This window comes from Apostichopus japonicus, chromosome 19, assembly GCF_037975245.1.
Source record: "Apostichopus japonicus isolate 1M-3 chromosome 19, ASM3797524v1, whole genome shotgun sequence".
Lineage (NCBI taxonomy): Eukaryota > Metazoa > Echinodermata > Holothuroidea > Aspidochirotida > Stichopodidae > Apostichopus > Apostichopus japonicus.
In genome coordinates, this window is record NC_092579.1 from 26459702 (window position 1) to 26484768 (window position 25067).

General features: G+C 37.1%; 1 protein-coding gene across 2 annotated transcripts; it reads left to right on the plus strand.

Moving 5' to 3' along the window:
- Nucleotides 1-488: 488 nt before the first annotated feature.
- Nucleotides 489-25067, plus strand: LOC139959897 (mismatch repair endonuclease PMS2-like). Of its 2 annotated transcripts, none has more exons than XM_071957813.1 (24): nucleotides 489-810; nucleotides 1975-2118; nucleotides 2302-2388; nucleotides 3672-3774; nucleotides 4440-4542; nucleotides 4911-4991; nucleotides 5492-5580; nucleotides 5986-6064; nucleotides 8051-8145; nucleotides 9000-9099; nucleotides 10191-10275; nucleotides 10652-10731; nucleotides 11501-11691; nucleotides 12339-12418; nucleotides 14180-14694; nucleotides 15645-15741; nucleotides 17238-17334; nucleotides 17841-17934; nucleotides 18461-18534; nucleotides 18779-18879; nucleotides 19753-19859; nucleotides 20374-20478; nucleotides 21177-21212; nucleotides 22270-25067. In XM_071957813.1, exons 2-24 carry the CDS (start codon nucleotides 1986-1988, stop codon nucleotides 22330-22332), a joined length of 2595 nt encoding a protein of 864 aa, XP_071813914.1. In that variant the 5' UTR covers nucleotides 489-810; nucleotides 1975-1985; the 3' UTR covers nucleotides 22333-25067. The 2 variants fall into 2 exon arrangements, with proteins under 2 accessions (XP_071813914.1, XP_071813916.1); XM_071957815.1 differs by having other exon boundaries at nucleotides 489-703.

Genomic DNA, 25067 nt, shown 5'->3' on the forward strand with positions numbered 1-25067 from the left:
AATGAAGGAGAATTAAATTTGCAATAAATTTTAAATTAAATTGATATTTCCATTCATTTGTGTCTGTCCAAATAGTATCATGCAAGAAATCATTAATGACCATATATTTCAGCCGTTCATCATGTAGCGAAATTGGTCTAAAGTTCCTCTATAAATCCTGCCATTAAGAAATGCAATTAAGAAGAAAAGGCATACTCCAAAGAAGCCTTGCTGTCCTGATGTTTTTGCACTACGTTTCCATACAGAAGAGCTTGTAGGATACATTTATCCGTGCTATTCTCTCATCCTGTCCGCGCGGACAGAAAATCACCACACACGGACGTTTTTTCCTAGTTAATAGTGTCCGTCCGGACAGATAATACTGTCCGCCGGACACAATTCCCCCCGAGAAAGTTGTCCTACGGACACAATTCCCGTGGAATAGTGCCCGTGAGACGCCCGGACACTATTCCCTGTCACACAGGCACTGCACTGCGAGTGACAGCCAGAGTACACAATAACACAGCTCAGACGGAACGGCGGGAAAGACAATGTATCCCTGGTGTTACTTAGAAATAGAAACTTAGAAACGTGGGACTGCTAGTACAGTACTACTACTAGTTTTGGCTTAGTAAAGTTACTACGCGAGGGTACACTTACATGGAGTACACTGAAATAATACCGTACAATAACACGATAGACCCAGGACTATAAATATTTCATGGTAGCTATTCGTTTAGGCCTATCCGAAACGTAGTTGGCCTAACGTTAGGCTACAGTATTTTGTTGTGCCTGGTATGGGGAGATTATAGTTTGTCATATCCCAAACAGGTGAGGTCTTTCACAAACCACTAACAATTTGTCTTGGTCATGGCCAAAAGTTAGTCTGTGTTATTTACCCGATCATCACAGTTAAACGAGGGTGACGCACTTGTTATTTAACTGACCGTGAGCTAAATAATAATATTAATGTCAATGATAATGTTATTGTTACTGTTACTTAGGCTAGTGCCAGTGGTTATTTAACTGACAGTGGTTTGATGTGCATAACACTACTGTAGTCTGGTGCCTATGTACTCAATGATAGTTTCATATATTTAACGTTAAAGGGTATACTCGGTTAACCTAAAGCTTATCTCCCTGAGGCCCTGAAATATAAAAGCTACAAGTCTATAGAATAAAAATAATATAATCAATTAAATAAACAGTTACATAACGAATGCACCCTTGCTAGTTTAACAAATAATCAGGGTAATTATTACTGCAGTAAATTTGGCTTAATAAGAGCTAATTTGAACCAACTATTGGTATATGCATTGCAATTTGCATGGAGTATGACAAGTCAATGTAGGGAATAAAACGAATGAAATAAATTTGATTACTGAAATGATGGTTACTGTTTGGCTAAAGAAATGATTTAGTCCTTAGGTGGATCCTATAATTTGGTCAAAGCCTGTTGCTTATAAACTGTTGCTGTTGGTCCTGTAAATAAAACTTGTAAGTCTCAGTTAAGAAGTGAGGTGTGTTCATGTTTGTTGATTTATTGTTTTGGCAGATATGTAGTGAATTTTTCATTTCGTTTTAAGTTAAGTAGACCTGGATTAGTGCAAAGTGATGCACAGTGTAGGGAGAACTTTCCAAGATGTACATATATGTTGAAAAGTACCTTAGTGTTTCCTGTTGGTTCTAGTATCATGCATACAACCATGGAAGTGCAGTTCAGTAATCTTCAATTTAAGGAACACATTAATATGATGTTCAGCCCTCTGAAGTTCAGGAAATGCATGTAGACTCAGAGCCTTCTAATGCAGACATATCATGGTGTAAGGTGTAACATCTCCGGTACAGCCGTAGCTTCACTAATGTACAAAGCATGTATTGCAAGTTTCAACCTAAATACTTCTTGTAGACTGATATGTAATTGGCATAATTTATAAATAACAAATGCATGTAACGAAACATGCAGTTAAGATCATTCGTTGATATTGACCACAGAACCTGAAACCATGGCAGGTACAGTACGAGCCATTGACAGGAAGTCTGTACATCAAATTTGCTCGGGTCAGGTGGTCTTGAACTTAGCAACAGCTGTCAAGGAATTGGTGGAGAATAGTTTAGATGCCGGTGCAACCAACGTAGGTGAGTTTACTGTGAGAGTGACGTCTTGCATTACAGCCAATTCTTTGGTTGGATATTTAAAAAAAAGTAATGAATGAACTGAAGACAAGTCAATTGCATGTGAGACTGAAGTGACTTTAACTCTTTTATCTTTTTGGGACATGAAAACTTTCATTTTATGCAATAACTTGCTTCTTTTCTCAGAAATCAAACTGAAGGAATATGGTGCAGAATCAATTGAAGTGATTGACAATGGTAGCGGTGTCAAGGAAGACAATTTCCAGGCTCTGAGTATGTAGTCCCGGCTCTCATGTATTAAATTGTATCTAGATCCATATGTTATTATGCTATGATCACACACCTGGTACAGTATGTATTTAGATCCTCCTGCAAGCAGGAACTCGCGAAGAAGCCTCATTGGCTTGTCAAAGCCGCAAGCTGACGGAAGTCAGTCTCCTAGATTCAAATTTAACGTCCATGATTATGAATTTTCAATTATTCAACAACTCTGTAACTGGACGACATACATTAATCTTGGAGTGACTCGAACTGGGGACCTTACAGTATGATTGGAAGGCACCGGCGTTAACCACTGAGCTAACACTCCAGTATACTTAGAATTAGTTACTTTATGTAACTATGCTATGATCACACACCAGTATCCTTAGAATTAGTTACCATGTGTAACTACGCTATGATCACACACCAGTATTTTTAGAATTATTTATCCCAAAGAAGATTAAATAGTTATCAAATGGGACAAGGTGAAAGCGTCTCTAATTCCTCTATTTCAATCTTTTTACAACTCAACAATCAACTAACAAAAGAATGAATAATATTTACATACTATTAAACTGATGTTTAACCAGTACTTATCTGGAAGATAAAAAAGTTCAACAACAGTGGGATATCATTGTTTGATTCAACAAAAGATGGTTGGTTGGTATTCTGTAAACATCAGTTCTGAACGCCTTGGAAAGGAATGGCAAGATTTCTTCTTGAAAGAGTCATAGAAATTTTAAATCTTGTTGTCAAAGTTGTACATTTGAAGAAGTTAGAAAGCCCTGGTTCCCTTCCAAATGGACAGGAATTTGCAAAGTTTTGCCAAGGCATGTTTGATCAGTGATCTTAGAGTTAATGATGGCTCCTGGGAATCAGAAAGAAAAGTAGCCTGGATCATAACCCCTAAGGTCAAGGGGCAAAGGTGAGAAGAAGAGGTCAAAGGACAGCTCCAAGACATGAGGCATGCACAAGAGCCATGGTCTTCGAGTAAAATGTCTTTGTTCTGCATCATAAAGAGATATACGTTTGTTGTAAACAGTTGTTTTGATAATCAATGTACCCAAAAAATCTTTGCATTAACTTGATATTCTTACGTTTGACAACTGGAGCATGCATTGCTCAAGTGCTAAGTGGCAAATATATTAATACTCTAAAAACTTACTAAGAACTCAAGCTGAGCTTTAGGGTCATCAGGCTCTCCTGGGAACCAGTTTTCTTTTGATCACTTCTCCTTTAAATACTATGTGCTATTTTATGAGGCAAGTAAGATCATCTTTTTCTTTGCAATCCAGCTTTGAAGCACCATACATCAAAACTACAGGATTTTTCCGATTTGACTAACGTGGACACATTTGGTTTCCGAGGGGAAGCCCTTAGCTCGTTGTGTGCTTTGAGGTGAGTGACACTCATTTACATCCTGTGTAATCAATCACTTTAAGGATACCAAATGAAGCCAACAAACTATTTGTACTTTTCAGCCGTTTTTGGTTTCGATGATAATTGTAACCTATGCATTCATGATGGTGTCTGTGTGTGAGTGCGTTTGTGACGCCCAGCTTGTAAAACACGATATCTCAAGATAGTGTGTAGAAGTACCACATTAAGTACAAAACGTCTGTTGTTTTTGGCGGAGGTCAAAGGTCATTTGGGGTCACCAGGGGTCAAATTGTGAAAACCTTGTAATCATGATATCTCAATTCTGGAAGCTTGGGCCGGCCTCTAATTTTAGCGTGTAGAAGTACCACATTGAGTTAAAGAAACCTATTGTTTTTGGTGGAGGTCAAATGTCATTTGGGGTCATCAGAGGTCAAATCGTGAAACTTTTGTAAACATGTACAGTTGTACAACCTCACTAAACATTACGTCAGATTCATGAAGAAAACTGCTCATGTTACATCATCGAAACCACAATGCATTTTTACACTCTGGTTATTTGTATCATTTCTGATTCCAAGACACTGCTTTGTTTGTTAAGGTTTAATTGACCATTCACATGTATAGAGATATTGGAACTGAGTTGAAACTTACAATTTGTCAATCTCTTAATACTTTGCTTCTAGTAATCTGAGTATTTTGACTTACCACAAATCTGCTAATGTTGGAACCAGGCTGGAATATGACCACGACGGGAAAATTATGAAGCAGACTCCCTGTCCACGTCAAGTAAGTCTTCGTCTTTTGGTTTGAGATCGCCTCGTTGTGTTTGCATTGTTGCTCCTCCCCTCGAGCAACAGCATGGATTGTGAGTCTATTTCATGGTTTATTGCAAATGTGGAGAATATCAATTACATTTCCAAACGAAATATCAATACTTATAAAACAGATCTACCTATGCTTACAGTAGGCATATTTTGGATGTTGAACTCATGCAGAATAATCATATAATATGTTCCAAAGTAACATAACAGTACGCTGTGCACTCATATCTTAATTAAATTCAGATCATTCAGTGCTCCTGTTAATGTCATCTGTTAGTTCTTTATTGAGCTCATGTTTTCACAATCGTTCTTATTTATTCTCCTTCCACGAAGACTGGTACGACAGTTACGTTGATAAATTTGTTTTCAACTCTTCCTGTGCGGTACAAGGAGTTCCAACGAAACATTAAGAAGGTCAGTAGTGTATCATTTCATATGTAATCCCTTCCTATCTCTTTACTATGTATTTGTTTTTTTGTCCTATTATCTGCAGTGCATCTTGTAACATTAAACAGGCTGTTATGTTTTAGCCTTTTAGGGTTCGTTGGTTTAATGTTGTTCTGTTGTTGAATCGCATGCTTTTATGTGTGTCATTCTTTGTGAGTTGGCTTTATGATTTAAAATACATTTGTTGTGTTAATTATTAATTTACTTAAATATATTTAATTAGTAATTATGGAAACGGTTCGCAGGAGAAGTTAACGTGACAGGCATTCAGTAGCGTTGTGGAGATGTGCAAAAAAAGCAAGAGATTCTGCAGTGTTATTCAGAAGTGTTCGCAGGAAAGTATTAACCTGCTTATATTGAGACTCAGCTGTGATATGTTGATTTTCAGTGTTTATTCAGTTGCTAAACTCTGGTGAGTGTCCAGTAGTAATTCTTTCTGTCTGTCTTTCTTCTTTCACATATTTCAGGAGTTTGCCAAGATGGTTCACATACTCCAGGGTTACTGCATAATATCTCAGGGTGTAAAACTGACCTGTTCCAACCAAATAAATAAAGGGTTAGTATGTCGTCATAGCGACAGGTTGTGTTTATAAAGTATCATCTACAACGCAAAGTCCTCCAGTTTCTTGCCATATTTGGATCAGAAAGGAGTTTATATTATACCATTTGGTTCAAAAGTCTTTCCCAATCCCCACTACTCCCCCATCCCCCGCCTCCAGTCGTAAAAATATAATTTAAAATTATTTACATGTCAAGTTCTGCATTGACAACCAGTAACTTAATGTGCATGTTGATCTCACCAGTGGAAATTCATCAATGCTGAATCCAGAAAGAGTAAAAGTTGACATCGTTAATTCAAGATACACCATCGGTCAACCTTCTCCCATGTTGTACTGTACATGTATGTATTCATTCCTATTGCTGAAGGTTTTCTCATTCTCTCATATCTCCTATTTGTTAGTGGAAAATCAACGGTGGTAGCAACCAGTGGGAACACATCACTCAGGGAAAATATATCCAGTGTCTTTGGTTCCAAACAGGTAAGAATTTTTGACCGATTCTTTGAGTTTGTAAATCCGTACCCAAAACAGTTCATTTTTAAATTTGTCTGGCCTCTTAATCTACATGAGGATATCTTTAGTGGTTGCAGTCTGCATATTCCAATGTAATTTACTTACAGTATGTGTCGTACTACAGTATAAACACAGCCTATTCAGGGGCGTTTCCAGGATTTTCTGACCCGGGGGGCGCGAATTACTATCTAAGCGGAGCGCCACCATTCGGTTGGCGCGCAGCGTACAAGAAAATTTCTGGTTTTGATACCCCCTAGATCACCGGAAATGGCACTTCTCTGGCTTGAAAATGACCAACCAGATGTACACTTTTTGCCTGAGAACCAAGTATTTCCCAATAGTTTATTTCCATCCATAACCTTTTTGAAGATTGTCACCAGTCACACATCATGTTCGACCTCATCGCATGTCCTGTGGATCATTGCTTTTGTAGGTGATTCTACTTCGCGGCCCACAATACTTGTCAGCCCCACTTTTCAAGGTTTCCCCCATCTACATAAGACATTACGTTGTTTACATTAGCATCCCGCGGTGCAACTTTCACGGATCGTACGGTACACGATTGCATGCGATGTAATAACTGATGCTGGCTTATATAATACTGACATTAAAATGCTGAACGCGCGCGAGGCCCGCGAAAATTTTTGGTTATTTTTTCGGGCAAGTCGTTACAGCCCCCAAATCAAATTGTGCTCCTATGCCTGTGACTTCACACATAGACAGTTTTGAGGCTGTTCATCCTGGAACGTCATTTTCATGCTCATTCATATGATGTGATATCTGCTGTTTGCTTTACAAATTCGAGCAGGCGCGTAGCGAGGAATTTGCCAAGTGAGGGGCGAAGCCTCTAGGCAAACTATCTAAGCGTAGCACCACCATGTGTTGGCGCGAAGCGTATACAAGAACATTTTTGACCGAAAATGCCTCCCAGATCGCTGGAAATGACACTTCCGCGGCCTTGTAAGTTGCATCTAAGCAGTTTTTATTTTGAAATTACTAACGATATCATAAAAAAGTATGCTCAAGGGGGGGCGGTCACCCCCTTCCCGAAATGCGTCATGTTCCCTGACGACACGGTCGAGTTTGAGACCAGCCACAGTTGGTTTCATAGCAGGTTTCATATACACAGGCGCTTAGCCAGGAATTTGCCAAGGGAGGGGCGAAACTGTAGATTCGGCATTGCAAACTAACTAAGCGTAGCGCCACCATGGTTGGCGCGAAGCGTACAAGAAAATTTTGGCTGAAAATGCCTCCCAGATCGCTGGAAATGGCACTTCCCACCTGGCGTGTAAGTTGCATCTTAGCATTTGCTCTTTTGAAAATAGTAGCGATATCATAAAAACATTAAAAAAAATTTTTTTTAAATATGCTCAAGGGGGGGGGGCAGCTGCCCCCTTTGCCCCCCCTTGGCTACGCGCCTGCATAAACACACACACACGCGTTATGATAGACCATATTTAGTATATATGTACATATACATTAGTGAGAGAGGACAAAACGGAAACGTCAAAAATGGAGTTGACGATGTTAGGGGTAGGGTGAGTGAGGCGCACGCCCCTTCCAAAATCCTTGATCCGTCACTGGCTACCCTGTGTATATAATAGGGATCATCGCTGTAATGATGTCACTGTTTCTCCTCCTCTTCCAGTTGTCTTGGCGTTTTTCTTTTACTTCCTCCTTTTCTCTTTTTTTCTCTCTTTCTTCTTTTCTTTTCCCTTCCTTCCTCTCCTCCTCTTTTTTCCCTTTTTTCTTCTCTTTTTTTTCTCTCCTCTTTCTCTTACCCGGGGGCGCGCGCCCCCAACGCCCCCTCCCTGGATACGCGCCTGCTATTTGAACCTGAGATAACTATCGCTGGTCACCTCAAAGAGATGTCATGATAGCATCAAACTCTTGTCAGTATTCTTTTTTGGTTTGATTTGCTCATGTACGGTATTATTTATGATGCTCTTTTAGATACAGAAACTATTGGAGTTTACTCAAGTTGAACCTTTGGAAGAAGTTTGCCAAGAATACAATCTACAAATGGACAAGCTCTCTCATCTCTTCAGGTAAAGCAAAATGAACATTTGTTTAGATATTAAAGTAAGAACTGCTGAAGTCTGTTGTTGGGACTATTTGGAAGAATGGATTCTGGATAGGTTATGTTTCTCTTCATGTGTCTCATTGCCTTCAATTTCTCAGAGTGTAATACACCTTTGATACACCAATTTTTTTTATGTATCATGTAATGGGTGCTGCAAAAGATTGGTTTTGAAATATTCTGTTGAATTTAAATCAAACCCATAAGATATTTTGCAATTATAAGTCAAACAACACATAATATTTATACGAACATTGAGTCATGTTTTGAAATCATCTTGAAATGTTGTCACTTGTGATAGTGGTCATTTGACTACATGCATTGTTGCTTACAGGTAGTACTGATAATACAAATATCCAATACTGTTGATTGTTTGTATCAAATCATCAGGATATGATATTTACTGATAATACAAGCATATGGTATTTGTTGATTGTGTTTGCTCTAGGATATCAAGATATATATTTACTGATAACACAAATATCTGCTATTTATTGATTGTTTGTATCAAATCATCAGGATATATATTTACTGATAATACAAGCATATGATATTTATTGGTTGTTTGTGTTCTAGGATATCAAGATATTTATTTACTGATAACACAAATATCTGATATTTATTGATTTTTTGTATCAAATCATCAGGATATATATTTACTTATAATACAAACATTTTTTGATTGTTTGTGTTCTAGGATATCAGATATTTACCAATAACACAAATATCGGATGTGGTTATTTGTTTGTTTTCGAGGATATGAAAATATTTATTAACCGACAACACCAAGCTATGATATTTGTTATATTTTTTGTATTCTAGGATATCAGGATATATATCACAGCCTGACCACGGTCAAGGAAGGAGCAGCACTGACCGGCAGTATTTATTCATCAATAAACGACCATGTGACTTCCCAAAGGTGGGATACTTCTCATAAAGTTATTTTATAAGTACTAACCTGCATTTCTTGAGTACATATGCACTTTATACAAATGCCCTTTCAACAGATCTCAGAATTTAAGCAATATTCTAGACCTAATAAGATCAGGTATGGGTGATATACTGCCAAAACTGGTTTCCAAATAATTCCCTGAGGATGTCTTTAGTACATATTACCAGTAGCAAGCCTGAAGAAGGATAGATACCACTGCTGAGCTGTATAAAAGACTGAAGGTGCACTGACAACACCTGTATAGAACTTGTCTGTCATTATGCACATGATGGACAGTCCATATAGAGCAGGGTTTCCCTAACTTTATCCCCCCCCCACGAACCCCCTGTGGATGTCAGAGTTGTCCACGAACCCCCAGCTTTTCGAGACACGATCTGAGTCATTATTATACTATAACACGCATAACAGCCTGTGTCTGTTTCATAATTCAGTTATTTATCACATGCACGGTAGGGTACTACTATGGCAATTACATATGCGTATGGAACGTGAAAAGCGTTTGTCAATAGGTACGACTTTTGTACATAACTAAATTGATATATCAGATTTAAGTTCAACAAAAAGTACTCTAGTTTTGACTTTCAGAAAGGTCTCACAAACCCCTTGGGATGGACTCACGCACCCCCTGGGGGGGGGGTTCATGCAACCCCTGATATAGAGATTTCAAGGATGTTCAAATATTCTTTAGCATCTTCGAATGCTCTGAACTGTATCTCTCATTGAACACTGTAGATCCTTTGTAGAAAACTGATATTCATCTTTACACTTGTAAAGCAGCTTGACCATTTTGTATAGCATTTAGTGATGCGATATTGGATAAATTAATTTCCTGCGATGCATGCCTGCTGTGTATGGACATCACTGTGGCATATGTCTGCAGTGCATAATAAGGATAGAGGCTATTTTAGGACTGTAAATTTAATTTGGCCTTAAGAGTGTTTGGTATTAAATCATGATGGGAGCATGTTTCCATAGAAACAGGGATTTATTCAGAGGCAAGTCTCTCATAATACAATCTGTATGAGACTATAATTTACTGTCTTTTTGTGTTGTTACAGCTAACCAAACTTGTGAATGAGGTTTACCATTCCTATAACAGACATCAATACCCAATGTGTGTCTTGGATATATCACTATCGCAAGGTAAGTTGTAGAGCATTGAATGTAGTTTGAAACAGTACTGTAGGTCACTTGTATCTGTCTTTCTTGAAGATAACTTTCCCCTGAGTTTTATTATATATTATAACCTTCCATACCTACCTCTAGCTGAAAAACCTGTAAATTAGCCTACTTTCGGTAATCTCTGTTTAACAGAAGAATAGAAGTAACATGGTATGGATTTTGTCTTTTGTCATTATATCTATTCATCTCTTGCATAATGGTTTATTTTATACACCACTTAGTTGGAATGTTTTCTAAATTTTAGGACTAAAATCGTCTCCTTACATTTCTTCCCGTCTACCAAAAACAGCTGTTGTGATTGGTTGTTTCTATGGTTACCTTCCTTCTATTTTCACAGATGCAGTCGATGTCAATTTAACCCCAGATAAGAGGAAAGTCTTGGTTCAGGAAGAAAAACTGCTCTTAGCAACTGTTAAAGTGAGTCATCATTTATCTCATGAATATGTCAGTTTGAAAAGTTTTGCTTGCACTTTTTGCTTTGAAGTTGTTTTTTTTTTTTCAATGCATTGACCTGTGTATTGGTAGTATAGCTGTCAAAGATGTCTGCACTATTGTTCTTTGCTTTTGTGATAGTGTTGTTTTAATATTAGCAATCCTGTAATTGAAGTCATGTTTCTTAAATATGATTGCTATTGCATTTGTATAGTTTCATGACTATTATAATTTCCAAACTAATCCAACGTTGTGATTGTAGCAACCAGAAAGTAGTATTGTTGTTATAACCTGATATAGTCTCTTCCTAATATGACTAACTTTTCTGTTGCCTGCACAAAATGGACCACAGTGAAATCAATAATTAAGTTAGCAATTTTGACCCTCAAGTCACCATTCACTCTTTTATTTATAAATTATCCAGTTGTAAATACTGAGAATATCCCAACAAAGACTTAGTTACTCTAGTTCTTAACCCAAAACAAAGAGATTAGGTATATTTAAAGGGATGTCACATCATTTCCAAATTTCATTAATTCAACAAGTGTTACTTGAGTCTGACTGATGTTAATAAGATATTTAACCTGTTGCCTGGCTTGTGATGCATTGTTGTCTTAAATATTGTCATTGTCTTTTCTCTCAGACCCGGTCTGCCTGTGCTGTCAGACTGAGTCTGTCATTCCCACAGACTTGTTATTGCCCTCAGACTCAGTCTTGCCAATTCCTCTTCTCTTTCTTTTCTCTCACTATTTAGTCTTCTTTGGTTTCACTCTTTGCACCTCGTGCATCTGCCTATCAGATGAACCAGACCGTACTCTCATCGTTACCTTCGAGGTCAAAGTCAGACACTAATCTGGATCTTAGGAGGTTTTCTTCCCCTGCAGAGGCTGACAACAACACTTCAGAGAAGGCTTGCATCAGTAACACACTTGCAGGCTTGAAAAGGTAACGGATTTACTTTAAGTCTAGAGAAGAGTGGTGCTGTTATTAGCGATAAGTTTGATCATAATGTCTGGTCATTACAGTCTAGCTGTGGCTATAAATAGTCACAGATGCCTCTTTGAGAGGATCAGCAATTGGTTAGGGAATTAGATAGATTTGAATCACAATATACATCGGTGATGTTGATAAGGTTCAAGGGTCATCAGTATTTTTCCAAAAGAGTTTCGAACAATATACATCGGTGATGTTGATAAGGTTCAAGGGTCATCAGTATTTTTCCAAAAGAGTTTCGAACGTACTCCATTGCAGAGTTTCCCAAATCCCAAAATAATTCCGAGATATTTTTAAATTAGAAAAATTGAATACTTGTACAGGACAAAGTTTTGTTTGGCGGTCTGAAAAGATATGTGTGTCTTCCTGGATTACCAACATTATCAATGATTATTCTGATAGATGGCCAGTTTGTATGCAATACAAGCACTCATTGATGATTTACTTAATACAATATTAGTCAGGACAGCCAACTTTGCCCAAGAAGTTTAAACACTATTTGTTTTAATTACATATATTAGAATTAAGTGTTTTCCTTGCTTTATACAAGCTGTTCATTCAACTTTAATCAAAGTAACTTTTCCTGATTTCATACACAGATCTTTTTCCAATCCAAATGCTGCTTTCTATTCCAATGAAAGAGTCACTAACACACCAGGCCAAAGCAGCGAACGGCAACGTAAGAACAATTTTTGGTTTAACCCCACGTCACATGACAGTGGTTATTTCCTATGTACAGTAGAATTTTTTTGTGAAGTAAGAACTATTTTCATCCTGCTATAAGAAAAAAAGAAGAAAATTGCAGGTCAAAAATCAAACAGCAATGTTCGAGGTTAATCTTTCTGTTATGAAGATCTAGAACTACGCATAATGGTACTTACAAAAAAAAAAAGGGTTTGAATATTTAAAGTGATTCATGATTAGAAGTGTCAGCTAATAGGGAATGAAACAGTTTGGGTTTATCCAAGGTGGGAGGGTAATAGGGGAAGGGGGTTGGGGAGAGGGGAAGCTTGTCCTTCATCACAGAATTTCTATACAGCTAATGATTGAGATGAGAAAAGAGCAGTTACTTGATGGAATGTATTAGGTTGTACTTAAGGTATAGTAGGACATTGAATATGTTCTATTAGGTTGTACTTGAGGTTTAGTAGGGCATATAATATGTTCTGTTAGGTTGTACTTGAGGTTTAGTAGGGCATTGAATATGTTCTATTAGGTTGTACTTGAGGTTTAGTAGGGCATTGAATATGTTCTATTAGGTTGTACTTTAGGTTTAGTAGGGCATTGAATATGTTGTATTAGGTTGTACTTAAGGTTTAGTAGGGCATTGAATATGTTCTATAAGGTTGCACTTGAGGTTTAGTAGGGCATTGAATATGTTCTATTAGGTTGTACTTAACGTTTAGTAGGGCGTTGAATATGTTCTATTAGGTTGTACTTGAGGTTTAGTAGTGCATTGAATATGTTCTATTAGGTTGTACTTAAGGTTTAGTAGGGCATTAAATATGTTCTATTAGGTTGTACTTAAGGTTTAGTAGGGCATTGAATATGTCTATTAGGTTGTACTTGAGGTTTAGTAATGCATTGTATATGTTCTATTAGGTTGTACTTAAGGTTTAGTAGTGCATTGAATATGTTCTATTAGGTTGTACTTAAGGTTTAGTAGGGCGTTGAATATGTTCTATTAGGTTGTACTTTAGGTTTAGTAGGGCGTTGAATATGTTCTTTTAGGTTGTACTTGACGTTTAGTAGGGCATTGAATATGTTCTGTTAGGGTGTACCTTAGGTTTAGTAGGGCATTGAATATGTTCTATTAGGTTGTACTTGACGTTTAGTAGGGCATTAAATATGTTCTGTTAGGTTGTACTTTAGGTTTAGTAGGGCATTGAATATGTTCTATTAGGTTGTACTTGAGGTTAGTAGGGCATTAAATATGTTCTATTAGGTTGTACTTTAGGTTTAGTAGGGCGTTGAATATGTTCTATTATACAACACCTAATTGTATTCTGGTCATTTGATTGGTCAATTGCTCTTTGATTGCATGCAAAATCCGCTCTATTACACTCTATGAAATAGAACCATGGATTATACTTTTTTGGTAGCACTTTTTTCAATGGTAAGAGAGCAGAGAAACCTTTCTGTTCAAAACAATCTGTTGCATGAGTGCATTTTATCCATCTTAATATAATATGTTGTATAAAACAAATAATGAATGGTTTCCATTCGTGCAAGTTGAATGGAACAAATTACATCTTTCAACTCATGAAATATTTGCACTATTGCACTCATAGCCTTTCATTATTTGTATATTAGGTTAGGTACTTTAGGTTTAGTAGGGCATTGAATATGTTCTGTTATGTATTTAGACCTGTTTTGAAGTAAACACATTTGTATTTCATTGTGTATATTTGTTTTATCTCTTTTTTTGTTTGATTTTCAGAACCAAAGCTGGACAGGTTCATTTCAAAGAGGATTAAAACAGAAACAAGCAATGATAGCAATGAACAGCCTTCTAGCATTAGTCAATTCAGTACTAGTAATTCCTGCGGTGATGAGACAGCCAATGAACTTCAGAGCTCTGCGTGTTCAACTTTGACCTTTGAGCCAATCGAATCAATGGATGGGTCTAACGTTCAAACGATACAGGTTAATTCTTTGCTCTCTAATACGACCAGTGAAACCAGGCAAGATGGAGATGAATCAACCGAAATAGAACAGACAGGGAATGTAACCACGGTTACAGAACACTTAACTGAAAAAGAGAGTAGTGGATATGGAAGCCATGATAGCCATCCCATAGATTCCAGTCAGGAACAGTCATTGGTTAACGAAAAGTCTGATGGTTCAGCGAGTCCAGACTGTGGTGTTAACATTGAATTCCATCTGCCAACTGAAGCTACAAGCTGCAATTTACCAGGTGATCCAGCAGTCAAGAGGATAAAAATACACAAAACGGTAAGTCATACTGCCAGTTATAACCAGTTGCTAGCTCTGAAAGGATCACAGCTGTGTCAATCCAGGTTAAAAGCTATGTATCACTATGTAACTCAGAGTATTACAAAATGAAACTCATTGGTTCAACCTTACCCTGGCCACACGGCTTGCACAATCTCTTTAAAGGGTATGAATACTCGCGCAAAAAGAAACGTCTAATGCCGGTAATCTGACCTAGTTTTGAATGAGGTGTAACAGAAGTGTTAGACACCACCATCGATCCCAAAAAAATCTCACACACAGCTTGCTACCGTCGGTAATTAGACACTAGTCTACAGTCAATACATACATCTACGGTCAATACCCACAGCACAGTGTAGAAACGATACAGCGATGGACATCTCAGGTCCAGCTAAAGATAACAAGGTATCACGTTTCATTACTGTCTACATTTTGTAGCGAAAAGAGAAAAACTTCACTTGCAAGCAACAGAAAGTTTACTTTTTCAGATGGCCGCACACGGTTTGGGGCGAGTCCTCAATGCCTTTAATAGACCTTCAATGGGATTCGATAGGGGGGAGAGAGGTGGGGGAGAAGGGGGGATTTGGAGGGTCAGATGTGTTTTGCAAATATTTACTGAGTATGAGAGGGATTTAGCACTAATTTGATTGGGTTTTGCAACAACGTAATGAAGGTCTTCAGCTTACATCACAAGTCTCTGCATAAAGTTCTTGTTTACCACACCAATTTATTAAACTGCAACAGGCATTTTGGTCTATCGTTGCTATGGTATCTAGTGCTACTTATACATACATAAAGCATATTCACAGAGTCTGGCTTGACTGGACAGTAAAGTCCTGCACTCCTGCAGCTGTTTGAAATTATCACTCTGGACACTACATTAAATTGTGTGATTTATAACATTGGATTAAACTGAATGAAGAGACACATTTTTTTTCACTCATCCATAGGATGAAGAAGAGGATGTGGCAACAACTAAGAGGAAGGAAGTCTGCCTTCCATTTTCTGTCGCAGGTCTGATGTCACTTAGGGACAGACAGGAAAAAGGTAAAATATAGTAATTAGCTCTCTAGCTCCATCAGATGCGCTCAAGTTGTCTTTTGCATTTGTTAGGTAGTAGGTTTTGTGTCACCTGGACCAAGACATGTCGTATTGGCTCATACCTGGATCACGCCCATTCTTCAAATAATCTCTTGTAATAACAGGAATTCAGGGTTTGGGTCAAGTAGCGTTGTCACCTAAAGGCCTCAAGGAGTCAGAATGAAATAAAAAAGTTCGAAACACAGATATTTTTGGGAATGAAATGACAATTATAGATGAATTTAGGAGCTCCATCAGAAAGACATTGATGATGAGATGAAGGCGTTGATTACATGAAAAACACCCAATAGGGTCCTGCAAGCACGACCTCATCCTTGTCCTGCCCGAGAGAATTCTACCCAAATCATAAAATCTAGCTACTAGAAAAAGTAACCCACGCAAGAAGGGGTCAGCGAGTGCATATTAAAAACGCTATAATTGGATAAGAATGAGTAGAGAGAGTATGTTGGTTTGCATATCTTAAACATTAAAGTGATCAGTCAGAATGGAGGGGACCATCATGAATATGAAAAAGAAGAATTAACCATTAGCTAATTTTAAATCATATAAGGTAATATCATGTATTCTTAATAAGTCAGGCTAACCCTGTGTAGTGCAGTACAGCAAATTTCTGTGTCCCACATAATTATGGTAGTCTTCTATTTCTTTCATGGGTACTTTTATGGTTATACCATTCCTGGTGGGATTTTGGTCAAGTTTATTATGTATCAAAATATTTTTCAGGTACCTTGTCCTGCCCTTAGCAAATACAATGCAGCATATAGCTTTAAGGGAGTCATCTCCTGAGAGTGTTGTGGTCAAGTGGTTAAGGCAGTGGACTTGTGATGTAAGGATTGCAGGTTCAAATCCTGGCCATATCATTGTGTTGAGTCCTTCAACAAGGCACTCTATCGCCATTGCCTCTCTTCACCCAGGTGTTATAAATGGGGACGTGTGAGATAAACTGTCAGTTTGGCACTGTTTAGCTGCTGCCATGTGGAGGGATTGTCTCTATGTTTGACAGGTTATCGCTGACGAGGGTAATATAGTGATTCGCCTTGAGCACCGTTATATGTCTGATATATCTGCGTTTTATAAATCCTCAATATTATTATATTGACAGTAACATTTCCAATTAGATATCAGACTCGTATATCATTTTACCTGTGGTGTCGAATAAGCGATATGTCTTGTCGAAATTAATGGAAACTTCCAGGATCCAGATACATTAAAGTTCAACCTGCAAGTTGGTTAAAATAAGAAATTTAGAAAAAATAGGGGAAACTGGTATTCTTTCAAAAGGGTATTCTTTCAAAAGGATTCGAGTGAAAAGTTTGTTATGAAACCAGCTGGCATAGCTACAGCCAGTGTGTTTCTTTTACATGATCCTGATGTAATGTTGAGTCATCAGCATTAATTAATGCTTAATTAATGCTTAAGTCTTCCGTTCCTTTCTTCACCAGATTCTGACGATGAGGTCGTTAGAGGTATTAACTTCAAGGCCAAGATTGCCCCTTCTGATAACGCATCTGCAGAGAATGAACTCAGAAAGGAAATAAGGTTAGTCGTCAAACACCTCACTAGTCACAGGTGGATTGGCCTACCGGCTTGGGAACTGGTGTACTGCTGGGTCCAAGTCACTGCAGGTGCCGCAAGGTCGTGGTGCTTCAGACCTGAATTCCTCATGGTCATGAGTTATCAGATAGTCCGCTTTTTTAACAGTACAACCATTTAGAATTTTGAATACAGAAAGTTTTGCACCCCACAATTTAATGTGTTTAATGTCTTTCCCTGGCAAGCCGTGAAACCTTTTCCGCATAATTAATTATTCACCAGTAAGATTTTCGGTTAGCAAATTGCTCTAAATTACCTTATCTTCCGAAGACATTCCTGTATGCTAACACAGTGTTGTAGCAACGTTAATGGAAAATGTAGCTGTACCATCTAAAGTCATCGATAGTATGATTATATCCTTCTCGGATGCCAACGGGTCGTCCTCGAGGAAAGTTTTAGTTTGTGTTTGTGTTTTTATGGCTAGCTGTTGTCTTTCTTTATTTCTCTTCCAGCAAAGATATGTTTGGTAAGATGGAGATTCTTGGTCAGTTTAACCTCGGTTTCATCATCACCAGACTAGCCGATGATTTATTTATTATTGATCAGGTAAGGATCTGCAGAACAATAAGGTTTATTGATATTTTAGTTTAATCATACATACGTTAATAATAGTGTCTGTCCATGGTTAGTGTGCCCTTGAATGGCACATGCATACACTCTGCTATACTATATTGCACTATTTTATAAATTGAAAAAATGATAATTTAATCTTCAAAGAGACATTACAATTGAAAATGCTATCAATTACAGCAGTATTGCCTTTCTGAAAGTACCAATTGTGGTATTTAAACTTTCTTTAATATTAGGAGAAATCTCTTATTTTGGTTCATGCCATTGTTGCATACTACAGTATGCTATTGCCTCTATGTGTATTATGACATTAGTATGTGCAATTAGAGCTAATGAAATTAAGGGATAAGCAATTGTCTATGGAGAATTGGTTGTGATTGTTTGACTGTGTAATCATGAAGGTAAAAGTGTCATGGTAGCCAGGGGGGGGGGTGAGTGGAGGGGGGTGCAAGTAAATTGTTGGGTTAACCTTAATATTTTTTATCTTCTTTCTTCTTGTCAGCATGCTACAGATGAAAAATACAATTTTGAAACTTTGCAGAAAAATACAGTCTTACAAGGACAAAAACTTATTCAGTAAGTTTACTCATCATTTCCACACATACTTTATTTTATATGAGAAAATGTTCTTCCATTAGTTGATGGGTGTAAATCACTAAATTTATAGATACCTCTTGTATAAGAAACAGAGTTATTGTATTTGATTTATCAACCCTCAGCTTGAAATTTTTACTTACGATGCTGAATCACATAGTTCGCCTAAACCCATAACAGAGTTGTTAATCTATTCCTGATCTGTTTATATATATATCTGATACAGGCCAATGGCACTAGAACTAACAGCTGTGAATGAATCCATCCTATTGGACAACATCAACATATTTAAGAAGAATGGGTTTGACTTCCAAATCAATGAAGAAGGTAACTGTGGTTATTCTTTGTTGTTGTGTATTCAGCACTCTGTAATTGATTGATACACTTCACACAACATTTCTTACAATTCTGCGATCCCTAAGGGCAGTGTTGTTGTTGACTCGAGTCAATGTGCTTGGATCCATATAGGAAGTAATGACTGTATGATTGAATTGTTTGCATAACTGTTTAGAGCGTATCAAGATGAAGTGTCAAAAGTCAGGTCAGTTAAATTCAAGAATTCAGACTTTGTGAGTCAGAGTGATAAGGAACTCTTATACTGATCATATACCAACATTTTGGGATGAAATCTGCAACTCCATGGATTCCCAACTTCTATCTGACTTGTAACTTGATTTGCATAAAATCAAATGACTTGTGACTTGACTTGACTTAAGAAACATTGACTTGCGATAAAATCAAATGACTTGTAACTTGACCTTTCTGGACTTGAGAAACTTTGACTTGAATTGACTTTCGATAAAATCAAAAATGACTTGTGACTTGACTTGAGTAAAGTTGACTTGAATTGACCTGTTTTAAATTCAAATGACTTGTGACTTGAGTAAAGTTGACTTGTGATAAAATCAAATGACTTGTGACTTGAGTAAAGTTGACTTGTGATAAAATCAAATGACTTGTGACTTGACTTGAGAAACGTTGACTTGCGATAAAATCAAATGACTTGTGACTTGACTTGAGTAAAGTTGACTTGAATTGACTTGTGGTAAAATCAAATGACTTGTGACTTGACTTTAATAAAGTTGACTTGAATTGATTTGTGATAAAATCAAATGACTTGTGACTTGATTTGATCATTAATGATGATTTGGTTACAACGCTGCTTGAACGGTGATATTTGTGATGTTTTGATCCTTGTAGCTCCCTCCACTCAGAAAGTAAAGCTGACATCTGTACCGGTCAGCAGAAACTGGACGTTCAGTAAGGAAGATGTCGATGAGCTCATCTTTATGCTCAGCGATGCCCCAGTAAGTAGACATCTGGGGTTAACAGGTTCTTTGATAAACCTTAACGTCATTTGATGAGCTGATAGGTCTTTAAATAATCTGAGGATAATAACACTGACTCCGTGGGGGGGGGGGGCAGGTAGACATCTAGGGATGGAGGGCAGTCATCAATCATAATTTTCAACATACTTATATCATGTGTTTCTGTGTATTCTAACAATCTAATAAAGTGATGACTTGAGCGAGCCATTCTCAAGGAATGCAGTGTGCAGTGTTTTTCATTTTTAGAAATGGTGTTGTGACTGGGGGTTATTAACATGAGTTATGAACATTACTACAGTAGTAAATGGTATGATCAAGATTCCTATCACATCTCTGGATATTTGCATAATCTGAATAATTTGTCATTTGATGCTACTCTCTTGATCTCATATTATTTCATTTATGGTCATGTTACTCATGTAACAATACTTTAATCTAACTGCACTACATGTAAAGGTATCTAACTCAATACTCTATGCACGATCACTTTTAGGGAGTCCACTGCCGTCCGTCGAGGGTGAGACAGATGTTCGCTTCTCGAGCTTGCCGCAAGTCTGTAATGATTGGCACAGCACTCTCCAGAGCGGATATGACAAAGGTACTTCAGTAGTATTATCGTTAGTCCGCATCTGAATTAGAACTATTGTATATTTTTAGAGGTTACATGTATTGTCTCTTGCTTTTTCTTCTTTGTGAGCGGGAGGAGGGGGTTTGGATTGTTGGCTGCTTTTTAGAAATGGTTTACATAAAGTGGTTTACATCAAAGTTTTAGAAGTGGTTTACATCAAAGTTAACTTTCAAGTTTATAGACCATCTTTATAAATACATCTAGTTATATTGTGATAATAACCTGGTAACTGTTTTGAAAATTTTGATTATAATGAATCTCTTACTTGCTCCAACCCCTTTCTGATGCCCATTTCACTTTTCACTTTTTCAACTCACAATAAGCAACATTTCCCATGTTTTTGCTACATTCGGCATATTTCTGGACGATTTATTGTCCTGTTTCTGGCAATCACATCTATCAATGGTTGTCAACATTACTAAATTCAGATCTTTTTGGTAGAGTACTTAAGTAAAAACTCTAAAATTTCAGCTGTGACTGGATTCAACCACAAAATCTGTCCAAGTCAGTGTGTTTTCTCTTCACTCCTTGTCACTTGTTGATTTTGTTATTTTTTTGTTTATATTATCACATTTCTTACTACTACTTTCCACTCATATCAACTTCCTTTTTCTAATGCAATATTGAATCTAATAATGTGACTGTTTTTCTCTCTTTTTAATATTTAGTTAGTGAAGCACATGGGTGAGATTGAGCAACCATGGGTGAGTCAGACATGTTCTTGCTATTAATGTCATTTTATGCTGTAAGGTAAAACAACAGAATTTGTAGATATTATATCATAATAGTCATTTGTTTGTCATTTGTCTCATCTAACAAGTAATCAAATTTAATCAATAAACAAACACAAAAACATAAAAAGTAAAAATCTTGTAAGGTTTATTTTTAAGGGTATGTTAGATTTTTTTTTTTCTTGTTGACTTCATCAATGTTACCTGCAAACCTAAGATATGAGATTAAGGTTAATTTCAATATCTGGTTAGCCTCCTTGTAGATTCCAATAAAGATGTTATTCTTTGAATGTGACAATACTGGCTGATAATTTTGTATGAAACGTCTCTCATTTGCACAGTAACTCAAAAATTGACTTCTTGCTCCTGTGGGTGGATGTATCAAGTCTGTAGTTTACCTGTATAGTATAGATGCTGCGTTCATCTCAAAAATGGCATTTTCTAAAGCCCAGGTATTCCACCCCGTTTTTGTTTGGTGACCCCAAAATTCACCATCTTCATCTTGGCAATCCTCTAGTTGTGGATGTTGTAGGCCTGAGGAAGGTGTCAACCGGGGAGGAAATAACCCCTCCACTTTGAGAATTTTTTAATATGATTTAGGATGCTTAGTTGCAAAATGTTGTTATATATTCTACAAATATCTACAATTACTTTTTTGTTCCTCCCAATTTTCTTTTGGAAAACCCTGTAAAATTGTTTTGTGTACCAGAAGAAAAAAAGGTGAGAACACCCACTTTGAAAACCGGGGTCTAAGGGTCCATCAGGGAATAGATAGATATGCCATTAATATCATGCAAATTGGACTGTTAACTACTTTAGACTCTTGTCTTGTGACTGATGTCCTGAATTAAATAGTCAATTTTTGTTTAACTTTCCTTGGAATAGACCAAATTAATGGTTGGTATGCACATTTTTTTTGTATCTTTATTCACTAACTCTTGTCAAGAAAGACTGGATCTTTAGTAGTCTTTAGATATTTTACGTTTTGGTTTCATTACGAAAAACAAATTTTTGTCCTTTTTCCGTTTAGAATTGTCCACATGGCCGACCAACCATGAGACATCTATTTAACTTGAATCTACTCCCTGACTGACGAGTTACCTGATAAAGTGAAACCAAGGGAGAGCCCTTAGTGTTTGACTGGCCTGGACAGAGGGCTTTGATACCTGGCCACTAGTCCCTGGATGTCTGACTGACCTGGGTACCTGTCCATTGATGCCTGGCTGACCTGGTTACAGGGACTTGATATCTCTTTGCAAAAGTAGCGATTGTGTTCACAACCAATCTGTGTTGTTTTGTGTCGAACTGTTGATAGCAGGCAACCATGGTTACAAGCTCAATAACTAATACAAGCAAGATGTCGACATCAATGTGGCCACCCTTTGAGGAAATCGTCTTGAAATGTTGTTGTTGAAGCTACAGAACAAATGACATGTTAGATTATAGGGGTTGAACTCGGTGCTATACATAATGTGGGTGAGTATTCCACATGTCAAGCACAACATTAACAAGATCATACCAGGAAATAAAAAGCTTTAGAAGAACATGAGATTGTGACCGGTCGGTCTGAGTTATGAAGGATTTGGCAAAATATGAGTAGCCTTGAAAAAAACATACCACATCTAGAGTAAGAACACTTGATATTGAAATGGCTTTTTTCACCTATCAATAATTTCCAGATTGTTAGCAGTATTAGTTGAAATGCAGTTTCTTTTCCTCGTTGCTTGTCATATAAAGGCTCTATAAGTACACAACACAGCACGCTTATTCATTTTTAACAGGGTCACTTAAACTGGCTTAACTTTGACCCCTTAAGTAAATAGACTGACCTTCATGTGTCCCCTCCTAAGAGGTTTATTGGGACCATTTTTCACCTTGGTAATGAAAACAGTTGCAAGTTTCAATGGATATCTTCTCAATATGACAATAAAACTGTTGAACTTTCATAGGGTTATAGGGTGTGAAGACTTGCGCACAAAGAAACGTCTCATGCCTGTAATCTGACCTAGTTTCGAATGAGGTGTAACAGAAGTGTTAGACACCACCATCGATACCAGAAAATACACACACAGCTTGCTACCGTCGGTTATTAGACACTAGTGCACAGTCAGTACATACAGCTACGGTCAATACCCACAACACAGTGAAGATATAATAGCAGCGATGGACATCTCAGATCTAGATAAAAGATTACAAGGTATCACGTTTCATTACTATCTGCATTTTGTAACGGCACGAACAAAACGTCATTTGCAAGCAACGGAAAGTTAACTTTTTCAGATGGTCGCACACGGTTTGGGGCGAGTCTTCAATGCAATATAACCGTTCAACTGTCCACAAGGCACAGAGAGTAGTATAATTAAGCACAATATTAACAAATTATCATGTGATATTTCATTACTGTCTTTTTGCCTGCTTTACTTTCTTGCATTTCTCTTCTATATTGGTTGTCCTACATATGATGCTTATTAATTTACAATAAGACAGCCTTACCACAAAGTACTCTATGCTTCTTACAAAGTACTATATTATCGTAACAAAGTACTCTTATATTCTAGTTTCTCTAAAATATTCTAACAGTGAAGTTGTACCATGTACAGTACTCCTCTATCATAGTTTAAGTGATGTTTCAGAAGTAAATTTATTTTGTTATTTATTTTCTAAGCTTCCCGGTGAAATTCCCAGTCCCATGCCTAGTTGCCTACATGCACCACCTGTTGAGAAATGTTCATTTGACATTTGTATTGTTTTGTAATAACAGTGAAAAACAGCCAGTAACTGTGATGCTATAGATACACAGCTACTCTAATATGCTTTGTTTTTCTTGAAAATTTGGATTATATATTTCTACTTCAAAAGTGGATGCTTCAGAATACAAATACTTTTAATATGTAAGCGTTACAAGCGGCTGTACTGAAAGTCGGAATGGAACCATATTCTAGTGAAGCTTTACCACGTGAAGGTTGGCTAAAGATCATGGGTAGTATCTGTTCACTTTGTAAGGTGCTCTAGATACATATTTGACTATGATCACCCAGTCACAGTCTCGATTTAAAGGGACTGGGGCTTGAGAGTAGATCAGTCAAGCAGGAGTTTGGTTTTTGTGCCCAGGTTCTATCTTGGGTGACTTTTCTTAAAAAGTAAAGTTTTTGTTCAATATTTTGTTAATGTCTGTAAGATAGCAAATGACTCTACAAATATACAAGTAAATTTGAGAGCATCATATTTTTCTTCATTCAATGTCCACCTCCCCCACCACCACAGAAATTTTCAGGGCTTAAATGGGTACAGCCCAAAAATTGACAAAATATGATATGATATATACTGTATGGTACTGGATGAAGTTTATATATTTATTTTCTTCTAAGCTAACTTCAACTTCAAATTGGAGACTTGTTCGGCCTTAATAAAATATGTCATTTTGACTGGGTCTGCCTGCAGAACTCTAGTGCCCAAATAATACAATTTTTCTACCAAATTTTGTGCAATGCACAAAATGATAAATTAAAATTATGCACTATTCAATTTTTAAACTCATTTATTTACTCTCCTGAACTTAACATCCACATCTTGTTGGTTGGTCAGAACGTTTGACCATTCCCTGAAAGGTTTCTTAGTCTCTGCCCGAATTCTTTCAGAGAGATTGTTTTTCTCTGAAGTTTGTGTTTTTGGGACTTGCTTGATCTGCTTCTCAGAATGCTCTCCTCCTTCGCCATACTAAGCATAGAATGAGATTTCTCTGAACGAGTAACATTTGATTCAGTGATGAAACTTATGTCAAAGTTCCTTGATTGCCATTTGTGTCAATATAGAGATATGAAATACCTA